This window comes from Leopardus geoffroyi, chromosome D2 (assembly GCF_018350155.1).
Source record: "Leopardus geoffroyi isolate Oge1 chromosome D2, O.geoffroyi_Oge1_pat1.0, whole genome shotgun sequence".
Classification (NCBI taxonomy): Eukaryota; Metazoa; Chordata; class Mammalia; order Carnivora; family Felidae; genus Leopardus; species Leopardus geoffroyi.
The window spans coordinates 11,486,374-11,498,581 of record NC_059334.1 but is presented as its reverse complement, the minus strand read 5'-3'; the positions used below and the strand labels follow the sequence as shown (position 1 = coordinate 11,498,581).

The following is a 12,208-nucleotide window of genomic DNA, read 5'->3' as shown; positions in this document are numbered from 1 at the left end:
GAGCCACCCAGGCGCCCCTATCGCATTGAGCTTTAAATAAAGAACATTTAGGATTAGCGTTAGCGGTGATACCGCATGATACCCCATGTTAGCGGTAATACTGTACGATACTCTACTTCCTCACATTTATGTATTACTTAGATAAATACATTTTCACTTTCCATTTTCACATACAATCTCACAGGTTCCTGGATTAAATTTTCACAATAGTGCGCTGGGCTATGTGTTATTTCAGTTTTACGGGTGATGATGTCTCCTCTGAGAGTTCTCACAGAGGGAAGGGCCTTGAGAGCAGTCACAGGGATCGTCAGGAGCTAGGACTGGGATCCAGAGTGAGCGGGCAGATGCCCGCATTGGGAAGGTGGATAGGATAAACCTGGTTGAGAAAATAAGATTTAAACAAATGCGGGAGGGGGCTGAGGGGGCGAGCTGTGGGTGTCCGGGTAGAGCAGGCATGGGACCTGGGGCCAGGAACTGTGACAAACAGGACAGGGGGCCCAGAGAACGCCAGGTTTTACCACTGACCTCAAACATTAATGTGCCAGGGGGGTTCCAGGGCGAATTTGCTAGGGTGATGAGCTGGGGCTTCCTTCTTGCTTTCCCCCTCCACTTTCCCCCTCCACTTTCCACCACACAGATGGCTTGCCTTTGCTAGTGTCTGATATTGGAGACTATTACATGAGGATTTTCTGCCCTGTTTCAGGTTAGAGATGACAATAAGAGACAGCATCCGTGTCTGGTGGAGTTCTCCAAGCTACCGGAGCAGGAACGCAATTACAATTTGCAGATGTCACTTGAGACCCTGAAGTGAGTTTCTTAACTTTTCCTGTTTTCCTATCTGCCTTACGTGGAACAAACAAGGTATCAATATAGTTTATAATTCAGCGTTGAAGTTAGAACTTTTCACAAGGCACAGGTGGATTGGATCAATATTTGTTGGGAATTAGACTTTGACCTTGTCATTTTATGTCTTTATAAAGTATTTCCCAAAGAGCATCCTACAGATGGGTGTTACAGAACACAAGAGCTCTGTGATCAGATATAGTGCTGCTCAGAGTGTGGGCCATGGACCAGGTCAGTCACAAATTGTTATTGATTTGTGACAAGAAAAGCTACTAACAATAAGTGTTTAGAAACTTTTATACCAATTCAAGGGAGCAATTTTATGTCTTACTGAATAATTTATAAACAGTAATTTATAAATAATTTACAAAATGTAAGCTTGTATTTTATGTCTTCATTTAAAAAATTTAATTTTCTCGGGGTACCTGGGTGGCTCAGTCAGTTCAGCGTCCGACTCTTGATTTCGGCTCAGGTCACAATTTCATGGCTTGTGAGTTCGAGCCACATTCAAGCACTGCATCAGGCTCTGAACTGACAGAACAGAGCCTGCTTGGGATTCATTCTCTCTCTCTCTCTCTCTCTCTCTCTCCTTTTCAAAATACATACATACCTACATACATACATTTTAAATTAAAAAAAAACACATGGTTTTCTCTGACAAGTTTTTTTGTACTTTATCAGAGAATCAGACCACTACAGGCTAGAAATTAAAAGAAAATTGGTCCTTCATCACGGATAGTTTGAGAAACACTGCTCTAACACATTTTAAAGATGCTGAGTTAAAATAATTAAATAAGTTTTTATTTTTTACTGATGGATTTTCCACTACTATGAATCTTTAAATTGGGGTGGAATCCATTTATATTTCCCCAGATTATTGAGCTATACCGTCTTTTTTTCAGAGGATACCTCAGGACCATTTGCCACACTTTGAGAAAGGCTACTGTAGATTGTTCGCATGCCATCTTAAAAAAAATTTAATGTTTATTCATTTTGGGAGACAGAGAGCGAGTGATGGAGGGGAAGAGAGAGAGAGGGAGACACAGAATCTGAAGCCTGAAGCAGGCTTCAGGCTCTGAGCTGTCAGCACAGAGCCCGATGCAGGGCTCCAACCCATGAACCATGAGATCATGGCCTGAGCTGAAGTCGGACACTTAACTGACTGAGTCACCCAGACACCCCTTGCATGTCATCTTTAAAGGCAGATGTGCTTTTCAGTGACTGCCAATTGCTGTCATGAAATGTGCCACTTAACCATTGCAAATGAAAGAATGAGGTGGTATAAAATAAAGGAGGGAGAATAATGTTACATTTTAATACAGCAAAGTTCAGAAAATATTTTTGAAAGCACTATCATGTTTCTTTTATTCCTTTTCTGTCCTTGATGACCCTCAAGGACTACATTTGTTCAAATGGGTCACTTATTCTAATTCATGCTTATAGTAGGCTTATACGCTGCGTCCGTTTTTATTTGTTTCAGTTTTGTGAAGGGTAAGGAGTTACTTCCGTGAAACCGATTTTACCAAGGATTCAGAACATAAAACTTAACCACCTTGTCACACTCTAGGTTTTGCGTTCAAGTATGTTTCTTCAAAGATGTGATAGTAATTAACCTTATGGAAATTAACATATTGGGCATAGAATGAGTTTAGGTTCTACTATTGATTTAAAAAGAAAGGGAAATATATACAAATCAAGTAAATTGAGAACCTACCAAAGATAAAAATTCTCAGCGTGTGCCGGTGATAAAGAATGCATAATGCATGGCTGTGACCTGTGTACCCCGTGTTTGGGATGCCCTGCCTTCCTTTGTGTTCTCGATGAGAGGCTTGTACATTTCAATAAGTAATTCACAGCAGCTCACCATTTGCCCATCTTTGACAACAAAATGTTTTATTGAAAGGTCATGGTCGAAGATAATTTAGTTAAATTTGCAGTACACTCCCTATAATTTTAGTGATTGGCAACTCGGCCAGCTACTGCAAAGGGCGAATCCTGGGAAGCAGCGAGGTGGAGACATCTCTGTATTTGCATTTAGTGTGTTGAGTTTGACTGCATGTAATCTGATCTCATTCCTAAGAGCCATTGGTGGCTGGTTTGATTAATCATCAGAGTGCATGTACCATGGTGCTGTTGCCCATGGTGAATGCTAATGACCTTTTTCATGAGCCAATTCTCAATAGTTTATGGTTTTACAATGAGCTGATTTAATCTATTTCTTTAAAAAAAATTTTTTTGAGTGTGTTTATTTATTTTTGAGTGAGAGAGATACAGAATGTGAGCTGGGGAGGGGCAGAGAGAGAGGGAGACACAGAATCTGAAGCAGGCTCCAGGCCCCGAGCTGTCAGCACAGAGCCCAACACAGGGCTCAAACTCACAAACTGCGAGCCCATAAACCGCAAGATCATGACCTGAGCCCAAGTCAGATGCTTAACTGACTGAGCCACCCAGGTGCCCCTAACCTATTTCTTTAAAAATTTACCTTCGCACCGGAAGAGACCCCACCTCTCCAAAGTTTGGCCCAATCTCAGTAGTTTAGAGAAAGCACAGTAGTTTCTTTCTGTATTTTCTTTAGTCCTTTGTTTGAAAGTCTCCAGAGCAGGGGCGCCTGGGTGGCTCAGTCGGTTAAGCGTCCGACTTCAGCTCAGGTCACGATCTCACAGTCCGTGAGTTCGAGCCCCGCATCGGGCTCTGGGCAGATGGCTCAGAGCCTGGAGCCTGCTTCCAGTTCTGTGTCTCCCTCTCTCTCTGCCCCTCCCCTGTTCATGCTCTGTCTCTGTCTCAAAAATAAATAAACGTTAAAAAAAAAAAAAAAAAAAGAAAGTCTCCAGAGCAAAGAAGGAGAGAACAACTTTGACTTTGTTTGGTATAGGTTCAAGCACTTGCTGTTCTAAAGGAATCTTAGATTTTTCTGAACCTTAGATTTTTCTTCCCTCATTGAAATGGGGGTCATAGTGAATCTACCTTGTGGAATTGTTGTGGGGACTAAATCATAGAGTACTGATGAAGTCTTGAGCACTACATGTCTGACACGCCATAAGAATATCATGGGGATGATTAACACTTTATTCATTTGAATTCTGAGAAGTGCCAAGTAACAGAGAAGCAAAAGATTACTCCAGCATATCCCTTATTTGGGGTTAAAGGGTTATTTTAAGTGAATTTGAATTTTGGATGCTCTTCTGTGAATTTTTTGTTGTTGTTGTGCCAATTGTTGAGAAAAGACAACGTCAGATTTGATAGTCGTGTGTGTACTGTAGAGTTCTGCAGACTTCTGACACCTTCTCTCAGGACGGCACAGTGGTTACAGCATGCCTGCCAAGCCCTGTCCCCAATTTAACCAGTGTTCCTAAAATCTTAGTTTCTGATTTATTCCCAGTATTTTCTGAATTCCAGATATTAAATTTTTTTTTCAGCTTATGTATTTATTTTGAGAGACAGAGATGCATGGGTCGGGGACAGGTAGAGAGAGAGGGAGAGAGAGAATCCCAAGCAGGCTCTGCACCATCAGCATGGAGCCCGATGTGGAACTTGAGCCCATGAAACCGTGAGATCATGACCTGAGCCAAAATCAAGAATCAGATGCTAAACTGACCAAGTCACCCAGGCACCCCGATCTTAATTATTGAATAAATGACTTATGTTTTGGGAAGTGAAAGTTATAATGATTTTTAGTCAACATAGTGTATACTTGCATAGAATCTTTCTTTGGAAGGGGCGCCTGGGTGGCTCAGTTGGTTAAGCGGCCGACTTCGGCTCAGGTCATGATCTCGTGGTCCGTGAGTCCGAGCCCCGCGTCGGGCTCTGTGCTGACAGCTCAGAGCCTGGAGCCTGTTTCAGATTCTGTGTCTCCCTCTCTCTGACCCTCCCCCATTCATGCTCTGTCTCTCTCTGTCTCAAAAATAAATAAACATTAAAAAAATTTTTTTAAATAAAAAAAAAGAATCTTTCTTTGGAAGTTAACAAAAATCAAGGAAGACTATGACAGTGTTTTTCTTCTGGTCAAGTAGTTTTTTCCTTAAAATTATTTTTGGGAAATGTGATTTGTTTGCATATGTATGTAGGGAGGGATGAGATGAGGAATCGGGACACAGGGACACCAAGGGGAGCAATATGGAACCAGGGGAGAAAAGTAGCAGTTAAGAGAAGAGGAGTGATTTTTGTTTAAAAGAGCATTGTTTCCCAGGCGCCTGGGTGGCTCAGTCGGTTAAGCATCCGACTTCAGCTCAGGTCATGATCTCGTGGTTTGTGAGTTTGAGCCCCGCGTTGGGCTCTGTGCTGACAGCTCAGAGCCTGGAGCCTGCTTCGGATTCTGTGTCTCCCTCTCTCTCTGCCCCTCCCCCACTTGTGCTCTGTCTCTCTCTATCAAACATAAATAAAATGTAAAAGAGCAGGTTTCCCTTCTAGTTTTGTATCTTATTTTAGTTCAGTCTCTTGCTGGCAACAGTTTTCCCCATCTCTAAATATTGTGACTCTTCTTACCGTTTATTTATTTATATTTGAGAGAGAGGGAGCACAAGCAGACAGAGACAGAGAAGGAGGCACAGAATCTGAAGGAGGCTCCAGGCTCCAAGCTGTCAGCACAGAGCCCAACTTAGGGCTCGAACCCACGAAGTGTGAGATCATGACCTGAGCTGAAGTCGGACACTCAACCGACTAAGCCACCCAGGCTCCCCTAAATATTGTGGTTCTTTCTGTTCAGTCCTGGGCTCAGTCTTCTCTCTGTTGCAAAGTCTTCGGGCATTCTCCTCCCACGCAGATACCACACAGGTGCGGACAACTCCCTAGATGTACATCTGTACCCCAGACACCTGCCCTGTGTGTCCCCCGTTCTTCAATTGGTATTTTCCCTGTTTGCGTCTGAGGCACCTTGACCTACAGACTTTCGTCCCCTGTGAATGGCATCTCCACTCATCCTGCTGCATAGACTAGAAGCTTAGGAGTCATCCCGGACTCCTCCTTTTGTTTGATCCCTGCATCCAACCCATCATCAGGTCCTCCCAAGTGTATCTCCAGTCTTTCCCCTTCCCCGATTTCCACAGCACTCCTCTCAGTCTGAGCCATCATCACGTGTCACCTAGACTGTCACGGGAATCTCCTCACTGCCCCCCCCCCACTTGGCTTCTTCCAATTCATTCTGTGCACAGCAGCAGGTCTCAGCTGCCCGGATGCAGTCATATACATGTTGCTTAGAACTGTTCGGTGGCTCCCCACTGCACTTAATCAAATGTCCCAGCCTCATGGGTCTGTATAAGCCCTGGGCGATCTGACACCTCCCACTTCTCAGTGTATCTAATTCCTGCCCTTGTTCCAGCCCCGTGGTTTCTTCCCTCCACTGATTCGCATTTTGTCCTGCCTCCTATATGCTGTTCCTTTGGCCTGGAAAGTTCTTTGCCTTACTCCTAGATAGGCCCCTCCCTACCCATTCCTCACCGTTGGGCATAAATGTACTTCCTCGATGAGACCTTCCCCATGACCTCCCCACTCTCTCTTATGACACCTTGTAGTATTTTTTATAGCTCTCAACACAATTTTTAGTATTACTTTCTGAGTTATTTAATACGTTAATATTTACTATTGGACCGGAAGCTCTATGAAGGTAGGGGCCATGATGTTTTGTTTTGTTTCGTTTTCATTCACCGTCATAATACCCGGTTCCAACAAAGTATCCAGCACAGAAAATTTACTCTGTTGCCAAATTGCTTGGATATTGCAGGTGTACCTCAAACTTTGTGATGTGTTTAACCCCTCCAATCTCAGGCTTTTAAAAAGCGTTCTTCCCCTCGAATGGTGAAGCGCCCCCTGTAACACACACCAGCTATCTCAGAGTCGCTTCTGAGGCTTCTCTTTCCCCTCACCCAGAGCCTTCTAATGATCCTCTAGTCCATCCACTTCTTTCTTTTCTTCCATCGCTAATGATGCGATTAGCCCTCCAGCCCCTCCCGTGCTACCGGCATCCTGTGCCACATTAACCTAAGCTACCGTTATTAACCATCTGAAAGTTGCATGCACTCCCCACGGGCCCAGCAGAAATGTATACATTCTCCTCTCTTCTCCTTCCCTGCTTGGTAGCCAGCTGGTTGTTTCTGAACACTTAGGTCTCCACGTCATTCTCCCAATTTACATTCTTTTTTTTTTTTTTTTTTTAATGTTTATTTATGTTTGAGAGTGAGAGAGAGGACGGATGAGCAGAGAGAGAGGGAGACACAGAATCCGAAGCAGGCTCCAGACTCTGAGCTGTCAGCATAGAGCCCGCCGGGGGGGGGGGGGGCGGCTCAAACCCATGAACCGTGAGATCATCACCTGAGCTGAAGTCGAGGCCCAACCGACTGAGCCACCCGGGCACCCCCACAATTGACATTCTTTTAAAGCAGCTTTCCACCGATCTTTAGATGAAGACAGTGCCTTAATTTGTATAAAAGTCTACAAAGTCTGGCCTCCCGTCTAACCAGCTTCATCCAATGGGAGGGCTACTCTCTGTCTGTCTTGCCATCACAGTAGACTTTTCTGACTCACCTGTTTGCATATTTCTTTCCAGCACAGGGCTTTCTATGTGTCCTCTTCCTGGGAGGTTCCTCTCTGGGCCCTGTTCTCATCCCTTACGTCTCTGATCGCTCCCTCAGGAAACATTTGCGGTTTCAGTAAACATTCCCTGACGCAGTAAGGCCCCCTTTCGTGGACACGCGCCCCTTCTGTATCTCTCAGCGTAGACACTTCCTTTCCTGGTTTGTGTAATCACAGGATGGCCTCTCCACCAGACCCTGCATTTCTTGGGGGCGGGCTTCTCATTTACCCACCATTTTTCAGACTTTACCCAGAACCTGGTAAATGTTCTTTGAATGAGTGAAGCAATGAATAGGCAATAAAGCTCAGTCTCTAACCAGGCTTTTCCATACCAAGTGCTCGTCATCTGCAGGGTGCCTCGTGTTCTCTCCGTGGCTCTATGCCAGTCTGTTTACCTGTTTCCTGTGGCTATCTGCTGTAAGTACTACAGTGCCACATGGACCAGTTTCGGCTATTTAATCTAGTAGTATTTACTGAAGACATGTGCCAGTTACTGCAGAGATCTGCGGTTACTAAGAGACAGGGAACCTACCGTCGGGTAGTCTGTTTCTGCCCCGTTATTCTGTTCTTCTCTGCCGTGGACTAGGACACCTAGCCTCACCCAGGCTTCCCTGGGCACGCTTTGTAGCATGCTCTTCTCTCCTCATTCCTCAGCAGACTCTTTTTTTTTTTTTTTTTTTAATTTTTTTTTTTTTAACGTTTATTTATTTTTGAGACAGAGAGAGACAGAGCATGAACGGGGGAGGGTCAGAGAGAGGGAGACACAGAATCTGAAACAGGCTCCAGGCTCCGAGCTGTCAGCACAGAGCCCGACGCGGGGCTCGAACTCACGGACCGCGAGATCATGACCTGAGCCGAAGTCGGCCACCCAACCGACTGAGCCACCCAGGCACCCCCTTTTTTTTTTTTTTTTAATATTTTGATAATGCATTCCAATATAATCCTTTTATTTGTTTTTAAATGTTTATTATTTTTGAGGGAGAGTGTGAGTGGGGGAGGGGTGGGGGAGGGGGGAACAGAGGATCTGAATTGGGCTCTGCGCTGACAGGAGCGAGCCCAGTGTGGGACTCAAACTCAGGAACCATGAGATCATGACCTGAGCCAAAGTCAGACCCTCAATTGACTGAGTCACCCAGGTGCAGACTGTCACCCCGACGCGGGGCTCGAACTCACAGACCGCGAGATCGTGACCTGGCTGAAGTCGGATGCTTAACCGACTGCGCCACCCAGGCGCCCCTTAAATAGATTTTTTAAATGATCTGTTGCTCTGATTTTAAAACCTCCTTGGATTAGGTATAGAATTCTTAGATATAAAGCCAAAACACATGATCAATAAATTGCATTTTATATACAGCAAAACCTTTTGTACTTCAGAAGAAACTATGAAGAAACTTTTGACGAGAAAAGCCACAGACTGGGAGAAAATACTTATATGTCATATAAATTATGTCATGTCATATATATCATACATTATATTTGTAGACTTTGTAGAAAATAAGGGGAAGTCCTGCTAAAGGATTTGTATTCAGAATATATAAAGAGTTCTTACAACTCAACAATAAGAGTACATACAGCCCAATTAAAAATAAACAAAGCATTTGAGCATGTATTTTACCAAAGAAGATCTATGAATGACTAGCAAGCACATTTATAAAATGCTTAACATCATAGCTCATTAGGAAAATGCAAGTGAAATCATAATGAAATACTTTACACACATTCGAAGGGCTATGACATAAAAGACAGACTGGAAAACCCCCATTAATTTACCAAACAACCTAGCAATTCTACTCCTACATATGTAACTAAGAGAAATGAAACCTTATATCCATGGAAAGAATTTTGTATGAAGGTCTGCAGAAGCATCTTCATAGAAGCATTAGATGTAATAGTCAAAAGGTTGAAACCATGCAAATGTTCATAAACTTATGAATGGATAGACAAAATGTGATGTAGCGCCACAATGGGATACTTTTCAGCAATAAAAGGAGATAAGCTACTGATAAACATTATAACATTCATAAACCTAAAAAACATTAATCTGAGTCAAAAAAGCCTGGCACAAAAGATCCTAATTTATATGATTCTTTAAAAAAAATTTTTTTAACGTTTATTTATTATTGAGAGACAGAGAGAGACAGAGCGTGAGCATAGGAGGGGCAGAGAGAGGAGGAGACGCAGAATGTGAAGCGGGTTCCAGGCTCCGAGCTGTCAGCACAGAGCTCGACGCGGGGCTTGAACTCACAAACTGCGAGATCATGACCTGAGCCAAAGTCAGACGCCCAGCCGACTGAGCCACCCAGGCACCCTGTATGATTCTTTTTATATATAATTTTTAGAAAAGGCAGATCTACGGAGACGGAATATAGATTAGTGGTTGCCTGGGGGAGGTGGGGTCGGAGTGAGGAATGAGTGCAAACAGGCATGAGGAACTTGGTGAGATGAGATATTCTAAAACTGGATTGTAGTGATGGTCATACAACTTTGCAGGTTTATTAAAACAGTAATAAATTAACCTTTTCGAGGTACATTTCTGACCTGACAGCTTCTAATTCTATCTTTCTGAGCATAATCCTCAGTAACCTGTCTGTCGTCCATCCACCTAAGTGTGAGTCCCTCAGTGTGGCATTCAAGGCCCTCACTTAATGTATAGTCAAGTTCTCCATTCATTGTAATCAGAAGATTTCTCAGTGGGTGTGCCCTCAAAGATCGAATTGTCAGAGTTTAAGATAGATCCTAATATTATTGTCACCTTGAGTTCCCTCAGAGCTGGGTCTGGCATCCTCCTGATGATTTCATAGCTTTCTACGTATCTCATTGGACACAGGACGCTGAATTGTAATTAACTATTGCTGTAGTCCTCACTGACCAGTAAGCTTATCCCCAGAATTTAGGACAGGGCCTGCCACTAGTGATGTTCAGGAGGTATTTATTGAATAGTTAAATGAATGAAGGAATAATGACAAAAAACTTCCTATCCTATGGACAATGATTGAGTACATGTAACCCATGTTTGTTCTCTGAGTGTGTTTTCTATCCTTCTATTAATGATCAGTCTCATTTTTTAAAATTGTTTTTAAGTTTATTTATTTTTGAGAGACAGAGAGAGTGAGTGGGGGAAAGACAGAGAGAATCCCAAGCAGGCTCCATACTGTCAGCACAGAGCCCGATGTGGGGCTCAAAGTCACAAACCGTGAGATCATGACCTGAGCCGAAACCAAGAGTCAGACGCTTAACTGACTGAACCGCCCAGGTGCCCCATGCTTGATCTCATTTTAATTGGTACATTCTCTAGGTAATTTTTATAGCTTCAGTCAGTTCTTGATCTGTCCATACTTATGCAGGTTAACACTTGAAGGGTAATTTCACAGGATCATCTGAATTTTACCACGTTTAACCTAAAATTTAACTTGGTGACAGTTGATGTGTAAATATACATAGCTGTACCTATCTATGCCATCTATCTATCTCCAGATTTTCATTTTTAAGATGTTGTGGAGGATAAGTGTGAATGAATTGTAGATGTTTGCCACATCCCTTCTGGAACTGACTAGAACCTAGAAATTCTGTAATCCAAAAAGGATTAGCCATTGTCTCTTATTCTGTTGGGATAGGAGAAACCACTCATTGTCATGGCTACTAAAGGCACATTGTTCCATATAAACCTGGGGGACTTTAAAGGTTGAGTTCTACATGTGAATGGTAAGGATATTTCTCAGGAAAAGCTACGAAAGGTCATTCAGGGGAGGAAAAGATAGAGTATCTTAAAAAAAAAAAAATGGATAAACCCTTCCTGGCAAACAGGGACCCCTGACAGACATTTGAAAACGAGATTTTTTTTCTAGATAGAAAGTTCAGTAAAGGATTAAAAACATATGGGGCATTTGTGTCTACTAAAGGTTGCGTTTCAAACCAGTGGTAAAAGGTGAACTATTTGGTAAATATTTTATGAAGAATTAGGTATCCATCTGGAAAAAAAAAATAAAGCTAAGCTGTGCCTGAAGCTAATAGACCCCCCCTCACCATCACCCCCACACAGGAAAGCATGGACATTTTTCTTCAAATGATTTTACAAATGGGGTATCTCTAAGTGCCACATAAAATTCAGAAGCTATAAGAAAAGATGGTAAGTTTCAGTTATATAAAAACATATTTGAGATTCTGCATATAAATAGCACTAAATAAAGGAAAAAGACAGACTAGAGAAAAACATTTGCAACTCCTATCTCAGACATAGGAAGAGCTTCTAAAATGCAATAAAAAAACCAAATCTAATGGAGAAGTGAACAAATAATATTTTCAAAGAAAAAAAGTACAGGTACTCTTAAGAATATGAAAAAAGCACTCAGATACACTTAGAATATGAAAAATACAGGAGCGCCTGGCTGGCTCTGCTGGTAGAGCATATGACTGTTGGTCTTGGGGTTGTAAGTTTGAGCACCATGTTGGGTGTAGAGGTTACTTAAAAGTATAATCTTAAAAAAGCAAATCAAAATGGTAATGAGATACCCTTTTAACCGACTAATTGGCAAAGCGTAAGCGGTTTGCTAACTGTGTATGGGAAACAGGCGATGTTGTAGACTGCTGGTGGGAATGTAAGTTAGTAGCGACTCTATAGACATTTGATAATATTTATGAATCCTTGTTTTATCTGATTTATTTTGAGAGCTAGAGAGAGAACCAGTGGAGGAGGGGGAGAGAGGGGGGTGGACAGAGGATCTGAAGCAGGCTCTGCACTGACAGTAGAGAGCCTTATGTGCGGCTCAAACCCACGAGCTGTGAGATCATGACCTGAGCCGCA

The 12,208-nt window shown here is 42.8% G+C and overlaps 1 protein-coding gene across 9 annotated transcripts in view; it reads left to right on the top strand.

The window, feature by feature from the left end:
- The window catches only part of RYR2 (ryanodine receptor 2), a 762,307-nt gene that overhangs the window by 434,860 nt on the left and 315,239 nt on the right, over positions 1 to 12,208 (top strand). For all 9 annotated transcript variants that reach the window (XM_045437236.1, XM_045437235.1, XM_045437229.1 and 6 more), the window contains one exon: positions 704 to 807. In XM_045437236.1, the coding sequence (XP_045293192.1) occupies positions 704 to 807 (104 nt within the window). The remainder of the gene's footprint in view (positions 1 to 703; positions 808 to 12,208) is intronic.